Source organism: Diospyros lotus, chromosome 10, assembly GCF_014633365.1.
Source record: "Diospyros lotus cultivar Yz01 chromosome 10, ASM1463336v1, whole genome shotgun sequence".
NCBI lineage: Eukaryota > Viridiplantae > Streptophyta > Magnoliopsida > Ericales > Ebenaceae > Diospyros > Diospyros lotus.
In genome coordinates this window covers 24,041,339-24,068,996 of record NC_068347.1, presented here as the reverse complement: position 1 = coordinate 24,068,996, position 27,658 = coordinate 24,041,339, and the positions used below count along the sequence as shown (strand labels likewise).

Below are 27,658 nucleotides of genomic sequence, written 5' to 3'. Positions count from 1 at the left end.
CCCCAGCATTAGCCTTGGCAACATCAATGGGAATGCACGTGACTCGAGTTGTGCAATTCGTGCATTGGGGTGGAGGCTGTCAGTTTTCATTAAAAGAAAAATCCATCACTCGGTAAAACATGAGTCCTTGGGTGGGTGTGGCCTAGAGCAAACTATGCGGTAGACCACAGTCCACAGACTATACTTTTCGTGCAGTTGAAAGAGAAGAGCCCTCTGTGAAGAAGACAATCAAAATCCAAAAGGGTAACTGATACGAGACATTCAAGGGATCCAACTAAAATGCTACAGCTTCAAATGCATGTACACAGAAAGCCCAAAGCCTTGGCCACTTGTTTCGAACATTCTCATATCAATTTAGTCAGTCACGCCAAGCAATCTCCGGCACAAGACTAGCCAGGTTACGCGGCACCATTTGACATCAAACTACTATGGCATTAAAACGCAAAAAGTACTATGTGCCGCATTACCCTCATTTTGCAAAGTCTCTTCACGTGACTCAGAACTATGACATTCCAACACAGGAAAGACAACCCCCCCCCCCCCCCCCCCAAAAAAAAAATAAAAAGAACTTCATCAATGCAAATATGGTAGAATTGATACCTTAAGGTGAAGCTATCGACTAAAACTTCAGTGTCAGCCACAACAGGATAATGCCAGGTCCACATCAATACAAGTTGCAAGAAAACATCATTCAGGACTCCGAACAGCTCTGTAAACCTTCTTAATTGCAGCAGAAAATGGGCAGTTTTTCATAAAAATAAGTTTAATGGCAAAAATATTCGGCAAATTAGTGTTCCCCCAAAATTATCTGGGTATCGGTTTTTTTCCAAGTCAGCAAGCCATATGGCGAGGCGGCGGAGGAGACACCAAATTTCAATTTCAGCAAGGACCTGCTGCCACCTCAAGTCACCTGCCAACACAGCTTGCTGACATGGACAAAAAACCTTAAATTCCCAAATAGTTCTAGGAGATCACTAGTTTGCCAAATATATTTGGCACTAACATTAGTTTTAAGAAAAACTCAAAAATGAGAATACCTGAGCTACTGTACGATGCCCATATGCAGCAACAGAATCAGACTGCCACAAGCAAAATTGAGAGTAATCCAGAAACCAGCATTGTTTTGAGCGGTAAGAAGGGTTTGGTGTTCAGCTTTACCTGCAGAAGACATTCATCAGCAGGTTCTTCTCCTCAAACTATGCCAGCCACTCCAATACCCCTCAATCCTTCTCCAAATAAGACCGCATGCAGTCAATCTGGTATGATGAAGTTCAAAATGGAACCTTGAGACGGATGCACAAGGTCCAAAAAGAACTCTGTTGTCTAGGCTTTCCACCTTCTAACCCATTGCTCTGATAGGCCAAAAATGACTGCTTGGACGTGATACTCCATAGATACTAATCCTTTGCAAAATGGAACCTATGATCTTAGCCAAAGTGGTGCAACTCTAGGGTTCAAACAATTGCATGACGATGATCAAGATTGCTAAAAAATTAACCAAAACCTTGAACAGCAATGCTCAAAGTGATGACACTTGTCACCAAAGCACGAGGATTTCAGTAATCCTATCTGAAGGGAGGAAACTCTACGCTTCAAACAAGATGCATGCCAATGACTAAGATGACTGAATATGGGACCATAAACTTGAGAATTAATCCACAAGTAGTTTCCGCCTTATTGGGTGGATTCCAAAAATGAATTTGCTTGCTAAGTTTTCCATGAAATGCCAATTATCTCAAAAGCAACATCCTCATGAAATAAGTTCATTCATCATGCAAAAAGTCCTGGAGTTCAAAGTAAATTATGATAATGCCAGCAATATTCTGTCCTAAGATCCAAAAATTAATTGTTTCACTGTCAATTAATTAATGTCAGTTCAAAAGAATTTATATGCATAAACACGTCCAAAGGCAGAGATGCCATACCAGGGGAAAAAAGGCGGACAATCGTCCAAATGCATAACTTAACAGCAGAAAAGATGGGAGTAAAAGTTTCAACACCTTGACCTAAAAGCAGAATGGGGTATATCCTTGCAAGCATAAACGGTCATTTTGTCGGTAATTAGTTTAACGAATCATTCTGTCGGCTTCAGACCAGTGCAACAAGAATATATCCTAGCATGCATGCTAACTGTCTAATTACCAAAAAAGCTCTAACAGAAACTCTCAGTAACCAAAATATACTGTAGGAATATAAGAAACTTATATACAAATAAATGATCTACTGATGCACTTGCATTTCCATCAACAGACCAGGAGGAAACATTGAATGAATGTTCCAAGAACGCAGATGGTGATAAAAGTAAAGCAATAGGGTTATCAACTAGCTGATTCATTTGTTGGATCCAACCAATGCAGTAAGAAAATAATTGTATCTAATGTGTTCTTGAAGGGAAAAGTTAAAATGCAATGACAATTTATTAAATATAAACAATACAAATACAGGAGAGTTTCATATGAAAAAATGATTTGCCCGTGCCAAGAGACTTCCATGATTACACATACCTTCCTTTGCTTCCCTTCCCCCCCCTCCCCAACCCTTTTCTTTTCCCTCTTCTTTTCATACCATGAGTACCACAGAAAAACCACAATGTTACTCATATGTATACGCAAAAAACAAGCAAATATAGTAATGAGACACACTTGTATAAATATGCAAAAAGCAAGCAATATAGTAATGAAACCCAGAACTGTAGTAATTTGACAGCTATAATATCGTCAGAAGATCACTAGCAGCCATAACAAATCAAGATACACATTAGAAATATGGAAATATACATAACATAAACAAATCGTGCATGTAGGTATCAAATCTCAATGTATTGCAATGACCAAGAAAATAAGATGAGAACATAATAAAAGATTATAAGTTTCTTTGACTAGCATTGAATCAGATAAATCTTTATACAGGAAATGATGGGTTAGAGGCATCAAAGATCGAGTTATGGAAAACTCCACAACAGATCTGAACCGATCCCTCCATTTTACAAGTAATATGACTTAAACAACAACAGACTTAAAGGTCTAAAGCCTATATATGGTTGATGGAACCCTAGAGTCTAGACCATCGTCTCGGAATAAGACAATCCAAATCCCCTAATATGATCTATAAACTAAAGATGATTAACAATATATGTAAAGGTAAATTCTCATCAACTCATAATCAAAGAAGACGATTTGATCATTTCGTTCTTCAACTTTTATCCATCATCTTCTTTTCTCTTCCCAATCTCTTCCGCATAAAACAAGAGACCAAAAATACTAAAGACTTTAATTAGACTGTTTTGAAGTTTAAACCGACGGATCATCATCAGAGTCGGAGGTCTGTATCTGTGCAACCGAAATCGGCCTCATCCGACGGCGGAGGAAGGTTCAGATCGAAAGCCAAGGGCTTCCGGGAAGAGATCGGATCATCGACGACAGAAGACGAGGAGTCGCAGTCGCTGTGACACTCGTAGGGAAAAATCGGCGGTGTACGGCGCCTCCGCCTGGGAATCACCACAGCCTGAGGCGGCTTGGGACCGCTGGCAGACTCCACGGTGCTGCTCAAACTGCTCGACGTCGGTCGCTGGGCAATAATCTGGTGGTGCTGCGGAGAATACATCCATCGGTCAACAAAACGGTGGTTGGCGTTTTGATCGAAATGAGAGTACGGAGAGAGAGGGAAATTCGTCCTGGCCTTCGGTCCCCGGAGAGACCGCGCCGCCTCATCGTAGGCCCGAGCCGCGTCCTCGGCCGAGTCGAACGTCCCGAGCCAAACTCGCGTCTTCTTCCATGGATCTCTGATCTCCGCCGCGAACTTTCCCCACGGCCTCTTTCTCACTCCACGAAACCTCCTCGGTTCAGATCCAGCGGCTTCTCCGGCCGCAGCGGCCGGTTGCGCCGCTTTCGCCGCCGCGGTGCCTCTAGCCCTCCGCATGGCGATGAAGATTGAAGAGGAGAAAGTTTCTTCAACACTTGCAAAGATAACCCTCCTCTCTCTCTCTCGATTTATCCCTCTAGCATTCGTTCTCTCTCTATCTCTCTCTCTCTTTCACTCTCTCTCTCTCTCTCTGGCTGACTGGCTTTGTGCTCGAGTTTCCTTCCTCGATTTCTCTACCCTTTACTCGCCCCCACAAACCGACTAGACTCGATTGCTTCTTCCTCCTTTCCTTTTCGCTTTAATTTCTTTTACAGAACTTCTCTTTTGCCCTCTTAACTTGCTCCAATATCACATTTTCCCTCATAATTTGAATATATACCAAAATTTTCCTCCCCATGTGTCCTGTCCTGATCACAAACCAAAATTCAGGCCCTCTTATAAAAAAAAAAAATAAATCTCGCCCTATTTTGTTATCAAACTAGGGTATACCTGTGCCCGAAGACACGGTGTAATTAATATTAAGATTAAAATGTAATAATGTTCATTAATATTGCAAAAAATATTATAAATACTGAATAAAAAATATAAATTAAAGCAATTATAGAGTTGTTAACATTTTATAATAATTGTTTTTATTAAATCTATATAATAAAGCACATTAGTAAGTGTTCTAAAATTTAAATATATTTAATTAAAAATTAAATATCAAACAATAGATACCAATCGTCATCAGGGACCCTTGGAGCCCCCAACAGCGGCCGATTTGGGGCCCGTGGGTCATCTCGGACCTCCATCGCCCCCTGCCATCCCTCGCAATGCTTTGCCCCCCACAGACCCCCATTTAATAATGTCTTTAAAATGTCATTAAAATGTTATTAAAAATTGATCAAAGTCATTAAAATGTCTTTCTCTTATATATTTTCAAAAACCATCCTGTTTTATTATATAGATATTATTAAGAAGTAGATCAAGGTTTAGTTTAGGCTCTATTTGTGTTATATAAATTTTTTTATATTAAACAAATTAATTTTTATCTTATATTCTGATATTTATTTGCATTAAAAATATTTCCTAAAAAATAGTTAATATGTATATAAAAATATGTATATGTATGTATGTATATGCGTGTGTATGAAGACTATTATGTTACTTGATGTGAGATTACATATGGTGGGTGTGTGGGTTTCACCCCTTCTCAATTTATCCACGTCGAACAAATTCGGATAACAACAAATTTTCGACGCATATATATATATATGATTATTTATGTGTATGTTTATGTATGTATATGTTTTTATATACTAGAACTATTACATATAAATAAAAAATTAAAATATTTCAAATTTTCACTAGGTGTCAATTCTTAGTCATAGTTCAATTTTTACTTTCTTTAAGCAATATTTTAATGAAGAAAACATTTTTTGTAGTGACAAAATTAAGTTAATTACAGTTTAAAAGTTGAGAATTCACTTTAATAATAAAAATAGGGTAAATTACACTATAAATCCATATTTTTGTTATCATACCATAAATTTTTTGATTTTTTTGTTACATTTAAATAATTATTTTTTATTTTTGATCAAATTCTATTAATGAAATATGACGTAATGTATAATAATATAAATTTAAAAATTACTTAATATTAAAGTTAACATAAACCTTATAATCAAAGTAATTCTGACGTATGTATTAATGTATATTATGTTTGTTTTTTTAATAATTTAATAAAAAATAAAAAAGTTTAATTAATAGGCTTTGTTTTTAAGTCCACTTTGATTTTATGTTAGGAAAAAGTCACTAGATAAACTTATCAAAAGGGGATAAAAAGACGAAATTGTCCTCGTCTACTTTGCAAAATTGCAAAATGGGCTATTGTTGTTGCTCGCTTGTCATCCTTTCATGACCACCGCTGCGCATTGACGGTCGGCAGGACCGGACCTTCCATGAGGCAGCTGCCTGAGGCCCATGGAAATTTCACAATTTAAGGGTCCATAAATTGAATATGGCCCATGCAAATTTCACAACTAGAGCCCCATGGAAATTTCACAGCTCCAGGCCCCATGTTTTTTTTGCCCGCCCGCCCGCCCACCCTCTTCTCGCGACCCTTCTCCCTCTATCTCTTTCGCTCGCTGCCCTAGTAGCCCTACATCTTTGGCTCTGTTGCGCCTCGCCATCGCCCCCCTTCTCGCGACCCTTATCCCTCTCTCTCTTTTGCTCACTTGCCCTAGCCTTACTTCTTTCGCTCCGTCGCGCTTCGCCCTCACCCTCGCTCACGCCTCTTGCTGCTGCTTCGTCGCCGGTAGCTCGCTGCCTCTCTCTCTTCTTGCTACTCATCGCCCTCGCTTTCTCGCCTCTCGCTACTCGATCGACGATGGCTCGTCCTCAGCGACTTGCCTCACTCTCGTGGTCGGTGGCTCGCTATTCGGGCGCTCGCCCAGCAAGCATCGCCTCTCGCTGCTTTGCTCGATCGCTAGTTCACCATCGCCTTCCGTCGCTCGCCCTTGTGGGTTGTGGCCGGTGGCTAGCTGCCTCTTGATTGCCGATTGGGTCATCAGATTAGATTTGCTTCTCAAATGCTCTAACTCTAGATCTGCTTCAACTTTTAGCGGTTAGTTGTTTTTTCATTTCATTTCATTTATGGTAGTATCCTTTGTTTCGTTTCGTTTATGGTAATTTTTAATTGATAATTTAAAAAAAATTATTCTTATAATATAAATATTTATTTATTTTTTATATTTTATTATACAATTTGGGGCCTATTTTCACGTCTCTCATCAGGGCCCCAAAAACTCAAGTCCGACACTGACAATCAGCAAGACGACGAGGCATGTCGGCGAGGCGACGCGGCGACCATGAAAGGGAAACGAGCGAGCTGCAATAGTAGCCCACTTTGCAAATTTGCAAAGTGGGGAGGGGTAATTTCTTTTTTTTGCTATCTTTTTGTTAATCTATTTGTCACATTCTTTGGCCATGCAGTGGAGCTCCTATGTTAGTTATTTGGACGGCACAGCATAAATCGTATATACAGGTGGCGTAATTGAAATGTCCTGTAACCATAGGGGGCACAACTACATTTTCATCAAACTAAAGGGATGAAGTTTAATTGCAATTTGCAGGGCGGGCGTGCCCGCCCTGCTTTGATTATTAATAAGATTATTATAATTGATATTGCGAAAGGATGCCAAGTACTAGTCTTCACACGTCGTCGGTGTATGTCACAATGAGAAAGTGTTGCATACACGGTTCACTAAAAGTAATGTTATTTATTTAAATTAAAAATAAATTATATTTTTTATTAAAAAATTAATATTTACATCTTCTTATTTTTTAATAAAAACATGTCAATTAAACTAAAAATGGATAAATAACATTACTCGTTATATTATCTAATCTTACATACTAAACGCTTATATAAAACATCTTAATTTATAAATATAAAACATCTTAATATATTTTTATTTTTCAATTTTGAGTGATAATAACGTTAACATGGCACTAATAACAAGAAGGTCCCCTCCTTTATATTCAGGCCTCGCAAAGGCACAAGGAGGATGGTCCCAAAATTACTAATTTTATTTTATAATATTTTTTTAATTTATATACCATTTATTTGTTATTTCATTTAAATGAAGAGATTTCTTAAGTTTTCAAATCTATATATTATTTTTTAATATTAGACAATATATAGTGAGATGTCATTTAAATAATGAGGCCCCCAACTTCTTAAGTTTATGGATCATTTTTTAATATTAGATAATAAATAATATAGTGTAAACTAATAATGCAACGAAAAAAAAAACTAGACCTAATATTATTTTATAATTACAATTTAATAAAGTAATTTTTTAGACTACGAAAATTTTGATCGAGTAACCTGCACCTATCTAGGCATTAAAAGAAAAAAAATTAAATTAAATCAGTGAATTTTTAACTTATAGATCTATCCGTAAACTCTTCACATTTTTTACTTATTCAATTTTTACGTTTTTATATATTTTTCTCTTGTTCATATTGTCAATTGTAAAATATTTACTTTTTAAACTAAAATACAAAATTTTAATTAGTGATTTTACATTTCAAAAAATAAGAAAAATATTTTTTATTATTTTTTAAAAGGCCATTAAATTAATTATCGCCTAGGGCCTCACCAATTCTTAAGCTAGCATCATGACATAGAGTCATGCTATTCGTAAGGAGGGGTTTTATAAAGGTGTTTACACGTGGATGTTCTCACAATAAATTGAAAGACTTATCGTGATAAATTGGCTATATTATCTCATCTCATTTATCTCTCATTCCCTACAATAATGGCATCGCACCACGTCACCGTTGCAACCTTCCTCTCAACGGCAGTTGACGAGGATGTAGCAACCAGATGCAAGGTAGCAACAAGATGCAGTCTTTGGAGGAGAATGAGAAAGAAGAAAGAAATGATGTACTGGTTGCGATGAGATAACGAGAAGACGGCAACGGTTGGCCAGGCGATGGCATCTTCCACCTCGTTACCTCGTCTTCGCCTTGCTTCTCGTAGGTGACATCCTCCCCCTTGCCACCTTACGTCTCGCAACGATAGGCGAGGTGGCGACGGTTGGCCAGGAAAAGATGCAGTGGGCGACGAAGTCAAGGTGACAAAGAGAAAAAGGCAGTGTTAAAGGAGAAATGGGTAAAAAGGTCATAAAGAGAGAAAATGAAAGGACAAAATGATCATTTAAACCCTTTTAAACCCATATGTAAAAACCTTATTTATACAAATTGTAACGCTCCACTTTTTCCCAAAACGTGCGTTAACTCGAAATTTAGGGGATATCTTTTTTTTTTTTAACAATCATTCAACATAAATCAAATCCATACAATCTCGATCTACCATCTCAATATATTAACTTAAAAGAATAAGTTAAGACTAGTAATATCATCACATCAGCGGAAGCAGAATCGAAACCTCGATAATACAAAATCATAATTCTTTTATTTATAATATAGAATTCAAACCATCATTTGATATGACATCTTCCAAACAAATACATAAAGACTCATCTCTCAATAACAGCTACTAAACACCTCAACATACACAAAATATACGTTAAAGATCACCAACGTAAATGACAACTACATCTCGATAATCCATTTTTCTCTAGCGCCGTTACTTTCACTCGAAACATTTGAATATTCCAAGAACATAGTCCAAATTAGATATTAAATTATATAAGTGAGAGTTCAAAAACATTTTTATGAATATATGTAGACCATGAATAAAACCGACATATCTCGACATGTCCTAACCCAAGAGAATCCCACATAGCACTTAACCATAATCAAGGAAAATGCAATCTCTCTAAAGCCAACATAACCTCATCGACACATTGGCATAACATAATCCTGCTTAAGAAGGATAACCTCAATTCATGAATCCGAGTATCACCCCTATATCATGTTAGGTATTATGCTCTCACTCAAAAGTATTCTAAATTTTAACACAACCCTGGCCACAAATTGATCAACACTATCTCCGGAATCAATGTCCACCTAGGCAATAATGTTATTTCTCAAAGGCACCTAGGGTGGTGTCCACTCTCAGCCCTCTGCCACTTAAGCCAACAACCGGGGTGGTGTTCACTCTCAGCCCCCTCCACTTGAGTATTATAGGGTGAAATCTGTCTCAGTCCTATCTCAAGTGGGTCACATAGCATTAATTTTTGGCACGCATCTCGAGTGCTATCACTCAAGTGCCACACACAGGTTGACAACCCATATCCCACATAGACCACACGTAAACATGTTAATGGCACAGCACAAAACATGCATCATATAAACTCAACATTTCCATACACATAATTTTAAAGTACGAAATTCAATGCACATGTAAGTAGCCACTTTGGATGAACCATCCATATGCAAACAACCTATCACAGGTCAAATCATTTGTAGAAACAAATTAAGTTTGGTAGTAAACTACTCACAATAAAACAAGTTTTGGGGCGAATACTCACCTTGAATGAAACTCAGAAGACCTCAAATCTTATATCAAACCTTGATCTTCATGCAAATCCTAAAGTCTTTTGACCAAACCACCTCCTTACACACCCTCACGCGTTGCCCAAGTGCTTTGCGCTTGTGATGCCTGCGTATGCTTTAAAAACCCTTAACTAAACCCGAAGCACTCTCGTCTAGCACAAATTTATCACAACTTTAAATGAGAAAATCTTTGGCCATGAACACTCTATTTATAAGCTATGGAAACTTGGCCACAAAGTAAACCACAATCATTTCAAATCTTCCAAAATATTCAAATCATTTCAAATATTCTCTACTAATTCCAAATTTTCTAAGATATTATCTGATAATTCCAAATCCAAATCAAATCTTATTAAAAAAAAAAGAATCATCATGAGGCTTTATCCTTAATCTCCCATATGCCCCTAGGAAAAAAAGTTTAAAGAATTACACTTTAGTCCGAACTTTTGGAATAATTGCACATAGACCCTTTTTAACTTGGTCCTAGGCCAATTTTTAATTGTATTTTAGTCCTTAGAGAAAGGATTAATTACGCTAATACTCCTGATTTTTAGGTAAATTATACTATTACCTGAACCTCAATAATTACGATTTTGTCCCTGGCTCAAAAACTGAATTTTTGTCTCCAAACTTCCACAATCTCTTGAAATATCATATTTCCTCAAGTATCCGAATCTAAAAATCTCGAGTATTATCTCCTTTATGATCATTCGATTTTCCATGTTGAAATTAGTTGTACCGAAAAACAGTCTCGATTTCGATTTATTTTAATATCATAAATCCTATTGTCAATATCATATCATTTTCCTTAGATATCAAGGTTATAGGGTGCTCCCTGCGATCAATTCGGCGACTTATTTTTACTATCAAGTTAATTTTTTGATATTTTAAACTCATTTAAATTAAGTGACAACTTTGTGTCGAAATGAGGTATTATACAAATAGTTTTATTCAATGAAATAACAACCAATCATCCGGGCTATCTGAAGGGCAAGGCCACTAAGACCTATGCTTAGGGCCCCCAAAAAGAGAGATCCCAAAATATTTTTAAAAGTCAGTCAGTCTGTTATAAAAAATTAAAAATAAAAAAATATTATATTTTAAAGGATCCCCAAATAAAAAATATGACCTAGAACTCCAAATCCATTTAACGGACCCTGCCAATCATAATACAACTAACAATCTCCAAATTACTTTGATCTGTGGCATGGCATAGCTTAGCTTTGTTCACGAGTCAAAAGAAAATACATTGAATAGCGTAAGAAAATTGAGGGGGTAAAATGAATAATCTTGTGGAGAACAAATAGCTTTGAAACTCATTACTCCTTGTCAAAGCGGAATGGCCACTCACGGCGGCAATGGCGCTGTTCTTCGTTCGTGATGAAGAATTAATTAGGTTTGGAAAGGCTGAGGGTTGAAACAGGTAAGAGTGTGCTTCAACTGATAAAAATTTCTAACTGAATTGAACTAAATCAAAGCATATCATCGAATCAAATCGATCAAGTCATCTACGTTAATCAAATTTTGAGTAATTATAATCGAATCGAAAATCGAATTGAAATTTTTATCAAAAAATCGAATTGAACCTAACTTAATAAGAGAGGGTTGGATTCTTAGTTGAGTTCAGTTTTTTAATTAATAATATTAAAAAAATATAACTAAATAATTGAAATTATTGAGAAAAATAATCAAATTGAAACTAATAACTAAATTGAATTGAATAATTAAAAATCTTGAGAAAAATAACCGAATCCAACCACTACTAATAAAAAACCGAACCGAAGTACTAAATTTGTTCGATTAATTCAATTTGATTAGTTCGATGTACAGTACTGTGTGCTCACCCTTCAAAATAATAAGGGTTAAAGGGCAAAAGGCAATGCTTGTAACTTGAATCCTTCCTTAGGCTAAATTTAATCTTTAATTCAAAATCTAAAAATATATTAAGAAATATATTGTTTAAACTTTTTATAAATAAATGCTCTTTTGCTTTTAACACGTAAAATGTTGGAATATGGTTGATTCTAAATTTAAAATAAAAAATTAAAATATATTTTTACAGCTAAGCCATTATTTTGTTTTTAGCTTAATACATATTATGAGCTCTTATTAATTAAAAAATATAACATTTAGTATCTAAAATGTAAAAAGTTAATATTTAATATTATATTTATTATAAATTATTAATTTAAGTTTTTACTGTAATTAAGTAAACGGAATCATTATATGCATCACGTGGGATGTCCTGTTATATAAAAAAAAAAAATTACATCGACAAAATACATCAAATCAGGCTTAATATATACATAGATATATAATATTTAATCTTTTAACAATTAATAAATTTACCTTAAGAAGTGATGTTTGGTAGTTGCATTATTTATTTTAGATAAATTTTAAATGAAATTGAGCTTTGTCATAACATTAAGGATACTTTTATTTTATTGTAATTTAGAGCTCATATGTTCAAATTAGAAAATCAATTTTTTGGTTCTTTTTTTCTAAGTAAAATATATAAATAATATTTAAAAAAAACTTGATAGAGTTTCCTAAAAACAAATTTAATATTTATTTATATAATTAGTAAGAGTGTTGCAAGTATAATTATTGTTTGAAATTTAGTTTTTTAAATAACATTTATGTATGGATGAGTTCGGGTGTGACAGTATAATTGATTTTAAACTGATTTTATTTTGGATATGAAAAATATAAGTTCAAATAAGATTCACATAATAAGCTTTTGGTTTTTAAAATAAAATATTTAAATAGTATAATGAAAATTTTATTTTATTGATAGAGTTTCAAAAAATAAAATAGGATTTACTTATATAATAAAATAGATAAATAACATTTTAAAAAAGGATAAATTTCATATATTCTTCTTGAAGTTTGATGAAATTGCATTGATTATCTGTGTGTTTTTAAAAATAACATGTATCTCTATTGATTTTTTAAATTCTATAATATTAAGCTCTAATAATTAATTGTTTATATTTTTATTTAAATTCCCAAACTAAACTCACAAAATCTCTCCAATTATGCAAATCCAAAAGGAAATTTAAAAAAATAGTGATAATAGTCCACGCGGCATAAGTCAAGTAACAGGTAAGTAATATGCTGAGATTAACATTAATAGGTCACGAGTTCAATATTCAGACTAGACAAGAACCAAAAGTCCGACTGTGATTTACTTTTTCTGCTAAAATAAAGAACACGAACGATGGAAGTCCACGCAAGGGGTGATAATCCCGAGATAACGGTGATAGTATATTTTTTGGATAATCCAATCAAATAGTCCATTACTAATAATGACGGATTATATAGAAAATCCAATCAAATAACCTTGAGAATATTAGATTTTATAGATAACCCATATAAAGATAAATATGAGGTAAAAAAATAATAATAAGAAAAGCCATCAATTATAAATAGAAAAAAAAACATAAAGCGAGAGAAATCAACGACAATACAAAGAAAGAAAAGAGAAATTTAGTATCAATAAGAATTCCTAAACTACTATCTCAATCATCGACAAAAAAAAAATTAAATTGCCATCAATCACAATAATCATGGACAATAAACAATGAGTTGACAAGCTAATAATCTTAAATTATTAACTCAAGTGTGATAGGTGGTGAGTTCACAATGCAACTGAAATAGAATAGACTATGGGTAAATGCACATTGTAGGGAATAAATAAATGTAAAAAAGAAACAAGTTGATTTTAGAAATGGGCAAAATGGTCAATTTAAATGATAAGTTAACTACAGGGGATGTAGGTGTTATTTTTAAAAATATAAGAGTGATTAATATAATTTCGTCAAATTTTAGGAGTAATGTGTGAAATTTATTTATTTTTTTTAAAAATCAAAACCGGATTGATTTCTAAAAAAATCAAATATGGCATTTACTTATGTAATGAAGGATTAAAGTTCAATTTGACACCTATATATATATATTTTTTTATTAATTTAGCCCTTAAATTATTATTTTATCTACTTGCACCTTTTAACTAACAAATACACTATTTCACTTATTTTTTCCACAAATATATCCTAAACTTCATAAATTGATCCATGTTAATTAGTTATAAAATAAGAAGGAATTAATTCGTAAATAAATAAGTGTATTTGAGTGACAAAAAGTTTAAAATTGTGAAAATTTGAACCTTTATAATATAATAGAATATGAAAATTAAAAACAATTATATATGTCTACTATCACGTGACAAGAAATATATACTTTATTATTAAGCAAATATCAATTTGGTATTTGAAGTTCTAAATTTACTCTTTATATATTTAAATTTATATAATATAATAATTAAATAAGTTATTTTGTGATTCAAACATATATCTTGTATCATGATAATATTTATTAAAAGTGTTATTAGGTGAATAATATGAATAAAAAGACACAAATACTTTTAAAAAGAATTGCTTAATTTTGTATTATAGATAATTTGTGAAATATATTTATATTCGTTCACTTATATTGAATATGTTTAAAAACAATTTTAGGATATTATATACAGTCATATAATTATTTTCTGAATTTCATTATATACTCTAGTTTATAACTTCAACGCACCGTTTATTATCAAGCTCTGGCCCCCCTCTCCCCTTCTCTTTTATCTCTCTTCACGACGACGACGGCGAGCCAATTGCCGTCAAGTTAACGGAAAGAATCTGCAAATCTCACCGGCCAAAGCCAAACCAAGTGTTCTTCAGCTGTTGATAAATTCTGCATCTCTCTCTTTCGCTCTCAATTTCTTCATCGGCTATCTTCAATGGACGAGGTAATCACGGCCGCTGATGCGACGTCTACCCTGCGATCGTATTCATCGGAGACGTCTGTTGTGCCCTGGAACCTCCCTCTCCTCTCCGCCTTCCTTGCCTGCGCTCTCGCTCAGTTTCTCAAGCCCTTCACCACCTGGTAGCCATCTTATTCGGTTTTCCTCTATTTCTTTTGCCCTAATTTGATATTAGGTTTGGTGCCAAATTATGCCTTTCGTTTTTTCGACTTGATTTTTTTTATATGATTGCAGCAAGGCTTGCGAAAGGTGAATTGCAAATGTTGGATTAGACCGATATCTTTTCACGAGGAAGACTAGGCTTTTAACCAGAACCCTATGTGTTTTTGAGGTCACGCTAAGAGTGTGTGTGTGTGTGTGGCACATAGATGGTATCGATATTAAAGGGGTTAATTGTTGTACATTTGAGTTGACTTGACTGTTGGGACAATTAATTTGTAATGCTGCTGGTTCAGAGCTTGGTGTTCTGCTCTTGAGGAGTCCTTTTTTGCATATCAGCTACCAGTTGAATTGTCAATATATCTATGTTCAATTACTAATATATCTATGTGTCCTTCTAGCTCGTGCCAATTTTTTTATATACATTTGACCTTGGAAACAGATATACCTAGGAGCATGTGCTTTGAAGGAAAGCTGACCAGTAGGAAAAAGCAACGTGATATGTTTCGTGGAAAGCATGCTTAAAAAACTGACAAGAAATAAATGGCAACGGTTTATGTGTATATCCCCCATAGTTGGAACTCAGTACCTACTTTCTCTCATGTTGAGTAACATAGATTACATGGCCCATGGCATGAATTTTGACTTAACTAATTTAGAGATTTTTCTCTAACGAGAAGCGATGACTTCCACACCTAATGGGATTATGTTTTGGTATGTTGCTATTATTGTTTAAGCAGCTGCAATTTGTTGTATCCATCTGCATAAATTGTTATTCGGAACGTTCTCTTCATACAATGCTATTGTGGTTTGTGGAAAATATGTTCTTAAGGCAGCAGTGAAATTTTACAGTGTTTAGGTGTTCCCATTACTTGATTCATGAATAGATAGAAATTAAATCCTGATGCTCCTCCTTCTCATGTTGCTAGTTTGTTTCTTTTGTCTGTGAATGACAAGCAAGTAGAGTTCAAGCTTCCAAAGTGATCCAAATTGAAGCATTTGTTGTTGCCATTGACTTGTTTTACCTGTTACAAGTCATTAGTGTTCTGTAACCTTTGGTATGATTAGCCATATGAAATGATATTTCAATTCTGGTGAGAGAATCGAATTATAAGATCATTGTGCTGGTCTAATATCGATATTGGGTAAGATAAAATATAGGTCTAACGTTTTGCAATGGAAAGAAAGACATTTTTGTACACCTGTAGATTCTATATGGTTGGATAATGAATTGGTAGAATGAAGATTTACAACAATTCCATTGGAAGAAAGACTTTCTGAAAAGAAAAAAAAATCCATTTGGAAGGGGCAAGATGAAGATGATCACTATCCATAAATCCTAAGTATGGGTAGGGATGTTCGGATGGATCCTATTGAAGTGCATTTATGCCAAACCCTCGTATTAGGATGGAATAGAAGAAACATGGGAAATTGAGAATATCAATCTAAAGTTTAGTATCCAGTGTTTGAAAGTGGTCAAAAGTACCTTTTTTTAATTTTATTCTTCTGTCATGTTTGAATGATTAGATGATATGGTATATTCAATTTTATGAATACACGTTCTCTTATTTTGGAAAAGTATCACTTTCTGGAAGCTGTGAATACCTGTTGGTGTATTGTAATATGTGGGCATAGATGCAGGTTGAAAGATAAGAGATGGGATTCTAGAAGGATGGTAAGCTCAGGTGGTATGCCATCTTCACATTCAGCAACTGTAACTGCTCTTGCAACAGCTATTGGTTTACAAGAAGGAAGTGGAGGACCAGCATTTGCCATTGCCGTTGCTTTGGCATGCGTTGTATGTACTCTTTTAACCAGGTCTTGTTCGTTCTTTGTATGGCCATGCACGCTTAGGCATTATGCTATATGGTTTAGATACATGGAACAAACTAACAGTGCACTCTCTTGCTAATCCTTTGGAATTCTATGAAATGCTTAAATGGCCGCCTTCATCCATAATTGTAAAACTGAATAATTATTTTTCCAGCATGGCAAATTATGAAAATTCCAGTGACTGGATAATTAATTCCTTATTTTTATGAAATCCTTCTAGTGAATTAATACGTTGATTTGAAGAGTACTATCGTTCTACTGGTGGACCTCTCAAGAGATAATATTTATAATTGATTCTGACTAGATTTGATGATGTGCAATTTTTTAAATTTGAAATTTGTGATTTTAATCTTCAAACAATGAGACAAACATTCATAACAATTCTTTTAGAACCTCACTTGACTTAGGGGGTGTTTAGCTTACCGGTTTGACTGCTTATAAGCTACGTAGCTTATTTTTTGATGCGTTTGGCAATATTTAATAGCTTAAACGCTACCTAGCTTTTAAGCTAATTCAATAGCATTTGAAAAAATCTTCCCCCTGCCCTAGCTTTTCCAAATAAGCTCCTAGGAGTTTTTTGCGTTGACCAATGAAATTATAGATTTACCCCTAAAGAAAACACATATTTTCAACCTTTACCCTTCTTCATCTCTTTGCCTTCTCTGTCGTTGCCACTGCCAGACCCCATCTCCGTCGCTGTCATTCGTTGCCCCAATGCATTGCCTCTAGCCCGTCGTCGTCGCCCCCGGCACCTTCTCCGTTCACTATATATATATATATATAGATTTAATGTATATACACATATATATTTAACACATATATTTTAATGTATATTGAATTAATATATTTAACATATTTATTAAAAATTAGTATTTTTATGAATTTTATTTACATTATTCTACAACATATCTATTTTCGTCTTTTTGTCAAATTCTGATAGTTTATCAATTTTTTCTAACCAAACACATAACTATTAACTGATAGTTGTCATGTACTCACGGGGGAGATAGTAAAAGTAGAAATATTGTAATAAAACATAATTTAGTTAGTGCAATAGGTGTTGTACGTGGGTAGAGCTGAGGCCAGTGTTCTAAAAATCGGCCTAGGCGCCAGTGAGGCACTAGGCGGCCCCTGGCCGCAGCGAATATGGTCTAGTCAACCCCTCTAGACGCTGACCCAATTAATCAAGCGACAACGGCGCCCAGGAGGTGTCTAGCTGCTTGGGATGCCTAATTTTTGGGTTTAAATCTTACCATTTGTTGATTCCGAAGCCTCTCTTACTCCTCTCATCCGTCTTGCCCTCTCATACTCGTCTCAGCCCAAGGTCGTTGCCGGTACCTCCTCGCTACCTCCAGCTCCATCGCGACCTCCTCACCGCCTCTACACAGTCAAGCTACTGCATCCTCGCTGATGTCGCTGATCTCTGCTTCCAACCCCTCTCTCTCTCGTCGTTGGGTGATGTTAGGGTTTATTTAATAACTTTATACATATATATATATATATATTTAACAATCAACTAGCAATCCTTTAAGCTAGTGAACTAATTATGTTCGGGTTTATTAATATATAAACTTTATTATGTTATTTAATTTTTTTATTTATATGTTAGATATATATATTTTCTTTTCTATTTATATGTTAAATATATTAGATATATATATTTTTCTATTTGTATTTATATGTTAGATATATATCTAATATATATATGTAACATATATATATACACACATTTTCATGCCACTTTTAATTTTAATTTAACTGAAAATAACATCAAGTTACATCACAAAGTTAAAAAAAAAAAAAAAAAAACAATAGTTTTCCTTAGTCCGTCTAGGTGCTAGGCCCCAGCCTGGCGCTCGACTAACGTCTAGCGCATTTTAGAACAGAGGTTGAGATGCATAGTACATAGGCGGTTTATGAATATTGGGCATGAACCTATGTACATGTGTGGGAAAGCTATAAATTGAGGCCAACCCTTCTATTGGAGGCATCTAGAGATTGAATGAAAACTCTCTAATTCTCCATTCCATTTCCCTCTCAATTCTCTTATTCTCTTTCCCCCCTCACTTTCACAAGAATTCTCTCATTTCACAAGTAATCTCTCTCCTTTCAGAAGAGATCAGAATTGACAATTGCCAAATCCTCCCGGATTGGACAATTTTGGTATCACAGTCGACCCTTGGCCGCGTGATTGAAGGAGACGACGATGGCTGAAGGAACGAGGATGAAGAACTTGGAGACTTAGGTGCAACAATGCGTATCCACAATAAGTGATCTGCAAGTGCAAGTGGATCAATTGGAATTGGGATCCAATTGAAACCATGAAGCCATCATGGCTGTCAACAAGAAGTTGGAAGTAGTAGTGACTCAAAATCGAGAGGAGCTTCAGTACATGATGATGTTTGCAAGGCAAAATCAGGTGAGTCTCTTGCCTAAATTCCCTCTTAGGGAGAGGAATGAACCAGAGGACAACCAGGACCTCTGTAGGTGGGGAAGATCATAGAGAGCTGGGTGAGAATGGTTGGGAACGGCAACTAGAGGCGCTGGTGGGACAAAACTAACATGGTTTACCCATGCCACCCTTGGAGATCCTACTATTTGATGGAGTGAGTCCACTTTGGTGGATCAGAAGGAGTGAGCGAATTTTTTGAGTGGTATGGGGTAGCAAAGAGATAGAAGGTGACTTAGCAGCAACATACCTTAATGACACAGGGGATGCTTGGTACCAAGGGTGGTCCAAGGTTCAGGGGGATTGCAGATGGGAAGATTTCGCAGAAGAATTTTATGAGAGGTTCAGAGACTAGGGCTTATCAGATGTGGTGGAGGAGTTCAACAAAATTAGGCAGATGGGGTCAGTGATGGAGTGCCAATTAAGGTTTGAAGAGCTGAAGGCCCTAATGCTCAATCACAATCTTTATTGGACGAAGGCCTACTTCATTTCAAGCTTCATAAGTGGCTTGAACGAAGAGTTGAGGCCAATAGTGAAGGTGCTTCAGCCTTGTACTTACTCTCAAGCATGCTATTGATAATGTCAGGCTCCATGAATTAATGGTGGAAGCACTGATGAAGAAGCAGAGGGTGATGACTAAATGAGTGCCCCCAGGGAATCTACTGCAAGGTAAGAGCTACACTAAAGAGTTGGGAAGGGGATACCCTGGAATGAAGAATTTGGCATTACCTGCCCCCACAAACCACAATGGGAAAACTATGAAACGGAGGAGGCAGGCTAACCTCTATTTCAGGTGCGGGGATAAATATTTCCCCGACCACCAATGTAGGAAACAACTCTTGTTGTTGGAGGGGGAAGAAGGAGATATAACTGAGGAACGAGAAGCATCTCAACCCCAAGAAGAGGAAGAGGAGGATAATGGGGAGATATCCCTACATGCTTTGAAGGGATTAACTAACAAGAAGATAGTCAAAGTAGAGGGGAAGGTGGAGGAGAATAGACTTATGATCCTCATTGACAGTGGGAGCACCCATAGTTTTTTGGATGAGGGAACGACTAGAAGATTGAAATGCCCCTTAATCCCTACTCAACCATTGACAGTGACAGTGGCCAATGGAAATAAAGTCATGAGTCGATCTGCATGTACCGAGTTATGTTGGGAGATGCAAGGGGAAGGGTTTGAAGCTGATTTGAGGCTCTGTTTTTTTGGGTGGGTTGGGGGGGGGGGGGGGGGATGATGTGGTGTTAGGGGTTAATTAGATGAAACATGTCAACCCAATTTGCTTGGACTTTAACAAAATGGAGGTGACATTCGAGAAAGAGGGAAGGAAGATGACACTGACAAGGAGCAAGGAGTTGGGAATTTGTAAGATGATTACGAGAAGGAGGCTGCAAAATAATTAAACACAAGATGAATCAAGTGGCTCAGTTGTTCACTATACAAGCCACTGAAGGAAGAGAGGAGGAGCTGGAAACAGAGGGGGAGTTTATGTTGACCATTAGCAGTCCCCTACAAGATGACACCGAGGTATACCACTCTGACCTACTTAATATGCTACTAGATGAATTTGAGAATCTTTTTGTAGAGCCTCATTCCTTACCCCTAACTAGATCTATTGACCACACAATCAATCTTAAACCCAACACAATCTCTGTTTACATCCATGCCTATCGATACCCTCCTAACCAAAAGACAGAAATAGAAAAATTGGTTAAGGAGATGCTCCACAAATCACTCATAAGGCCCATCCATAGCCCTTTTGCATCCCCAGTGCTGTTGGTAAAGAAAAAGGATGGTTCTTGGCAGTTTTGCATTGATTACCGCCAGCTAAATGAAATAACCATCAAGAACAAATTTCCCATCCCACTCATTGAAGACTTGCTAGATGAGTTAAAACATGCTACTATTTTTTCTAAGCTTGACCTAAGATTCGATTATTACCAAATTCAGAAGAACCCCCTTGACATACCTAAAAGCATTTCGAACCCACCATGACCACTATGAATTCCTTGTCATGCCTTGGCCTAACAAATGCACTAGCTATCTTCCAATCACTAATGAATCAGATTTTTGAACCCTACCTCAGAGATTTTATCTTTGTGTTCTTTGATGATATTTTGATAAATAACCTGACATTTGACCTCCATCTAAAACATTTAAGGACTGCATTTGAGATTCTCAAACTCAACTGGTCGTATATTAAGAGGTCAAAGTGTGCCTTCGCTCAAGGCCAAGTGGAATATTTGGGATACATTATATTTGGCCTAGGGGTGAGTATGGATCCAAAGAAGGTAGCAGCCATGACCAATTGGCTGAGGCCTACAACCATCAAGGCCTTGATGGGTTTTCTGGGGGTTGACTTGGCTACTATAGGAGGTTTGTGAAGGGGTATGGGGGAATTAGCAAACCACTCATAGATTTGCTAAAGAAAGACAACTTTATGTGGGATAAAAGGTTGAGGCAATTCTTGAATTATTGGAGAAAGCAATGAGTGAAGCCCCAGTATTGGGCATACTGGATTTTAGTAAGATGTTTGTGGTAGAGATTGATACAAGTGGGATGGGTATAGGGGCTATCCTCATGCAAGAAGGCAGGCCCTTAGACTTTATAAGTCAGGCCTTAGCCCCAAGGCATATGGGCCTCATCATATATGAAAAAGAGTTATTGGTAGTCATCTTTGCGGTAGACAAGTGGAGGCACTACCTGCAGGGTAGTAGATTCATCATTAAGACTGATCTTGAAAGTTTGAAGTTTCGACTACAACAGAAACTTCACACTCATTTGCAAAGAAAAAGAATGACTAAATTGATGGGCTTGGACTATGTCATTTAGTATAAGAGGGGAAAGGAGAACATCACATCAGATGCTCTCCTGATGCCATGAAGAGGGAACAACTGCCTCAATCTCAGCTTTAGTTCCGGACTGGTGTCAAGAAGTGGCCAAAAGTTATGAGGGAGATGAGCAGGCCAAGGCCCTCTCAGAACAATTAATAATTGACCTAGCAAATAAGGAAGGATATATACTGGCAAATGGGGTGATAAGGTTTAAAGGTAGGCTGGTTGTTGGGAACTGCACATAATTGAAGAAGAAGATATTACACGCCCTAACGAATCCGCAATTGGAGGTCACTCTGGGGTACATAATACCTATCATAAGGTAAAGCAATTATTTTGCTGGCCTAAGCTCAAAGAGGAGGTGATGAAGTTTGTTTTAGCGTGTGATGTGTGTAAAGATGCAAGCATGAAATTGCGGCTTATCCAAGGCTCTTACAACTTTTACCAATTCTGGGGCAGGCATGGGAGAGTATATCAATGGATTTTATTGAGGGGCTACCAAAATTTAAAGGGAAGGATTGCATATTGGTAGTGGTGGACATCCTTACACTGCACAAGAAATGGCTAGGACATCCTTAGGGGCTAAGCTTAACCTATCCTTTGCCTACCATTCCCAAACTTATGGACAAACAGAGCGAGTCAATCAATGCTTGGAGACTTACCTAAGATGCCTGTGTTTTGCACACCCAAAAAGTTGGCACAAGTGAATATCTGTGGCACAATGGTGGTATAACTCTAGCCACCACAATACCATTAAGATGCCACCGTTTGAAGCCCTCTTCGGCTACAAACAACCCCTACTGCTAGCCCTACCAGGTCCCACAAGTGTGGTAGTCGTGGATGAACATTTGCAAAAGAGGCAACAGATCTTCCAACAGCTTAAAAAGGATCTGGCCATGGCTCAAAATTGAATGAAGCAATTAGCTAACAAGGGAAGGAGTGAGAGAGAATTCAGTGTGGGAGAGGAAGTCTATTTGAAGCTAAAAGGGCCCCATCTTAAGTCTTTATCCCTTGGCCCCATAGTTCTAAAAGGTGCGAGGCGCAAAGGGTCCTGGAGCCTGAGGCGCGAGGCGCACGAGGCGAGGCGCGCCTTTGCGAAGCGAGGCGCACCTTTTAGAAAAAAAAACTAAAAATCTTGTAAAATCATAAAAAACTATCAAATTATCAATAATAACACATGCATATCATTAATGTTTCATTATCTTCAAATTCTAAACTAACAACATCAAAGTTAATTCATTCATCATACAATTTCTAAACTAGAAACATCATCAAAGTTCAAACTTAAAGTCTCAAACTCAAACAAGTACCAACCATCGTGCAAAGTTCTAAACAAACATATAAACACTACAAGTCCACAATCAATAAAGAAGTTTTAATCATCATCATCATCATACCCTTCACCAAATTGAAAATCATCATCTTACGGTGCCATATTTTGCTCATCCTTGATTCCTTGTTATTTTTCTTCTTTTGCATGTACTCTCCAATCTCTTGTTTTATTGATGGAGGACATTTTGGAATAGCTTTAGTATTCTCCACAATCAATAAACACTACAAGTCCACAATCAAGAAAATGCTTTCATTTTGAAAAATGCTATTTTTCTAAGTTTGGAAGATTAGCGCATTTTTTCTAAGTCTGGAAGATTAGGGCATTATAAGAAGACATATAAGAAAATGTTTTCATTTTGAAAAACTAACTCCCGGTATTTTGATAGTTAATATTCATTGTTGTTAAAATGATTTTTAATGAATTTTTCAAAAAATAGTAGGTATGTATTTTGGGGGTGGTAAAATCGCTAAATCAATTTGTACTAAAATCAAAATTCTATTTTCTTATTGTTATGGATTTTGATTTTTTAGATATTTTTATTGAATCCAAATGGGGGGTACTTTCTTATTTACATTTATGTATTAAAGTAAATGGAAGGTAAAATATAAATAAAAGAAAATGTGGACATTTACTTAAACTAAAGAAATGTAAATAAGTAGTGATGTATACATGCTGAAACTGAGAAGAGGGGATGCTGGAGAGGAGAGAAAGAAATGATGCAGGCAGGATGCAGGCGCGCCTCACCTTGCAAGGCGCGCGCCTTGCAGAAATCGCCTCGCCTCAGCCCAGGCGAGGCGCCAAACTGGCGCCTTAAGGCGCCTTGCGCCTAGGCGCGCCTTTAATAACTATGCTTGGCCCAATCTCCAAGTTGAGGCCTAGGTATTTTGGCCCTTTCCCTATTGTGGCTAAGGTGGGTAATATGGCCTATAGACTATAGTTACCAGAGGGAACCCAGATCCATCTGATGTTTCATGTCTCATTGTTGAAGAAAATTATAGGGGCATAGCCGGTCAGTTCTCACTTACCACAGGGAGCCATGGACGTTAGCCCTTCCCCAAAACCAGCTGCCATTGTGGATAAACGAGTGATCTATCAACAAGGAGCTCGGATCATACAAGTACTAGTGAGGTGGTCCAACAAGCACTAGGACCACAACACTTGGGAGTATCTCCCGGACCTGCTTAATTAGTTTCCTAGAGCAACCAACCTCCTAACCATTTCTTGAGGACAAGAAATGTCTCAAGGGGAGGGTATTGTCATGTACTCACTAGGGAGATAATAGAAGTAGAAATATTGTAACAAAACAGAATTCAGTTAGTGCAGTAGGTGTTGTATGCAGGGGCGGATACAAATGTGAGCTGCCCTGGGCTGAAGCCCAGGGTAGCCCACAAAAAAATTAAAATTCTAATGTAAAAATCTAGCTTAAATTCATTTCAACGTAGCCCCAGCCCACCCCTCCCCAAATTGCTGGATCCGCCCCTGGTTGTACGCGAGTAGAGTTGAGGCATGTAGTACATAGGCGGTTACGAATATTGGGCGGGAACCTATGTACATGTGCAAGAAGGCTATAAATTGAGGCCAACCCTTTTATTGGAGGCATCTAGAGATTGAATGAAACTCTATGATTCTCCCTTCCATTTCCCTCTCAATTCTCTCTATCTCTCTGTTCTCTCATTCTCTTTCCCCCCCACTTCTACGAGAATTCTCTTGTTTCACAAGTGATCTCTCTCTTTTCGGAATTGATAATTGCCGGATCTGACAATAGCTTAAAAACACATTTATCCAAATACATTATCAGCTTAAACGTTACTCAATTTTTAAGCTTTACATAACTTAAAAGCTAAATAGCTTAAAAACTACTAAAAAAAAGGGGTAAGCCAAACACCCCCCTAGAAGTCTAGATCTCATTGGCTATAATTGGTTTGTTGGCATTACCACTTGAAATAAAAAAGCCTTATTGATATTCTTAGGGCCAGTGCAGGTTGATCCTAGCTTTTTTATAGATAATTAGAATTTACATTTAAAAACCGACAAATTAGTTCATTAGTTCAATGGCAGTAATCTAAAATAACTTCGGAGTGCCCATTCCTATGAGGACATATGTTAATGCAATATCTCTCATTTTCATTAGCTGATAGAAGTGATGAATGGCAGCATTTGGAGATTTAATTGTGTTCTGCATGCTTTTAGTTTGTTTGTGTCAGCAAAATGTGCAGTAGATGGAATTCGACTTCCTGGACTACTGATTTTGGTTTTCTTACAGGTAATGTATGATGCAACTGGTGTTAGGCTTCATGCTGGTCGGCAAGCCGAGGTACTACCATCAATGTTCATAATAGTAGACTTTTCAGTCCAATATTATGCAGCTCATTTCTCCCTGTCATTCATTTCTTGAAAATACTAGTGTAAATTATGCTTATTGCAGTTACTGAATCAAATTGTGTGTGAGCTGCCTCCCGAACATCCTGTCTCTAGTGTTAAACCTTTACGAGATTCACTTGGTCATACTCCACTCCAGGTATTGTACATGACTGCTAAATGTTGTTTGCATTTTATTTCCCTGGAATTATTTGCGATTCATTGCTATAGCTCCTCATCACGCTCAATGAAGTCCATCTAATCTTGGTGATCATGTTCAAGTAAGGATGCCTTAGTGCCAATTACCCAATTACCTCCATCAGCTGCTATTCCAATGAGAATATATTCTTATGCAACAATATAAAGTATGATTTTCCACTAGACATCCTTAGGCGTTCTGGTCAAGCTTTGCTTGAGGTCAATAGAAATTTTGAAAGTTGTGTTTGCTCTCAATTCAGAACAAAACAAAAAAGGTTCAACTGTTCTCGCTTGGGTGGTTCAAGTCTGCTTAAATCAAGGCAAACAAATATATATTCAAACTTTTATTGAGATGTCTTTTGTCCAAAGATTTGTTTTCTCACTTCCATTAATTAGTCAATCACGACCTTTATAACTTTTATGGTCATATAAATACAAAATAATCTGACATACAAAGTACATAGCCAGCAAATTGAGAAGCAACATGACATTTCAGAAGAAACCATTTTGAATAACCCATTGAATCATCTAGAGTTACAAATTAGCCATAACCCATTTGGAGCTCATGACCCTTAAAAAAGAAAGCAGAAATTTGATGGACAAGTTTTGTTTGTGTGTTTGGCCCCAACTCGTTTCTCATATCTGATGAGTTTTGAGTGAGGTTTTTATTGGGGCGACCTCAAGCAGCTTGGTTTGCTTTTCAGGACTTTCTGACACCTCCCCTAAAGTCCTGGTATTAACTTTGTCTGCCTAAGTAGCTGATGTATAATCTTTCTGGGGAGCCACTTCCACATTAGAAAGAGGAAGTTTCTCAAAATTCTATAACCACAGGTTCTGAAAACTTCATATTAGATCTTTAAGACAAGCGGTTGATTATCTGCATTTGTTCCATTGTCCATCAAATACTTGATAATATTTATAGCCCCGCTTACGTACAAATTAATACTTATGGCTATGGGCTAATCGAGAAACCCCCGATGTTAACTTGAGAGTGGATTCTTGAAATCATTGCAGGTTGTTGCAGGTGCTTTGTTAGGTTGTATTGTAGCATACCTAATGAGAAGCAGCAGCTCCAGCAACTAGGTGAATGTTGTACATTAACTGATTGCCAATATTACCAAACATTGAAGAGGCATTCGAGCTTCGTAAGTGTGGAGACAACATCATATCTACGAAGTAAGAAGGCTCAAAGATTAAAGTACAGAATACCCACCCTGATTTGGGATTCTAATTATTGAAAAGCTTTGTTTAGTTGTTCTTAATCCTAGCTTCGGTGCTTGTTTCCAAGAACTTCTCCTCCTGTCTTGGCATGAAATGAAATTTTAACTATGATATGACAGCAGCAGCTCTTTTGTCTCTCTGTGTATTTGTGGATAATTTGATACTCTTTTGTTTGTGGTTGTGTTAGATTGACTGTGCTGTACTGCAGAATATATATATTAGAGAATGATAATCATTCTGCTCCTTGTTAAGTATTGGCCTTTATTCGCTTTGTCTCTCCATGCTCTCTCCTAAACTTTTGCAACTTGGTAGGTTAGAAGTTTGCGAAGGTGTTTCTGTATTTGGAGAATTAGTTTTAAGGGTAAATTACCACCAAAAAAAAAAAAAACTTTGATAAATTTATCAATTTTTACACCAAACGTTAAAACTATAAATGTAACATTTATATTTTTAATTTTATATTAATTATATAATATTGTGATATATCATTTAATAGAATATAGATTCGTCAACATGTATGAGAAAGGTGAAATAGATTTTAGCGAGTTCCATTAGATAATGTAATCTTGGTATCACCCCAATCTTC

At 36.4% G+C, this 27,658-nt stretch overlaps 2 protein-coding genes across 3 annotated transcripts; one reads left to right on the top strand and one right to left on the bottom strand.

Annotated features, from left to right (window-relative positions):
• Positions 1 to 2,852: 2,852 nt before the first annotated feature.
• Positions 2,853 to 4,108, bottom strand: LOC127810925 (ethylene-responsive transcription factor 3-like). Its single transcript, XM_052350537.1, has one exon. The coding sequence runs from the start codon at positions 3,916 to 3,918 to the stop codon at positions 3,310 to 3,312; it is 609 nt and encodes a 202-aa protein (XP_052206497.1). The 5' UTR covers positions 3,919 to 4,108; the 3' UTR covers positions 2,853 to 3,309.
• A 10,356-nt stretch (positions 4,109 to 14,464) lies between these two features.
• On the top strand, positions 14,465 to 27,323 carry LOC127811648 (uncharacterized). Of its 2 annotated transcripts, XM_052351681.1 has the most exons (6): positions 14,465 to 14,808; positions 14,921 to 14,935; positions 16,487 to 16,643; positions 25,559 to 25,609; positions 25,721 to 25,813; positions 26,866 to 27,323. In XM_052351681.1, the coding sequence occupies exons 1-6, from the start codon at positions 14,663 to 14,665 to the stop codon at positions 26,932 to 26,934; spliced, it is 531 nt and encodes a 176-aa protein (XP_052207641.1). In that variant the 5' UTR covers positions 14,465 to 14,662; the 3' UTR covers positions 26,935 to 27,323. The 2 variants fall into 2 exon arrangements, with proteins under 2 accessions (XP_052207641.1, XP_052207642.1); XM_052351682.1 differs by lacking the exon at positions 14,921 to 14,935.
• Positions 27,324 to 27,658: the final 335 nt, after the last annotated feature.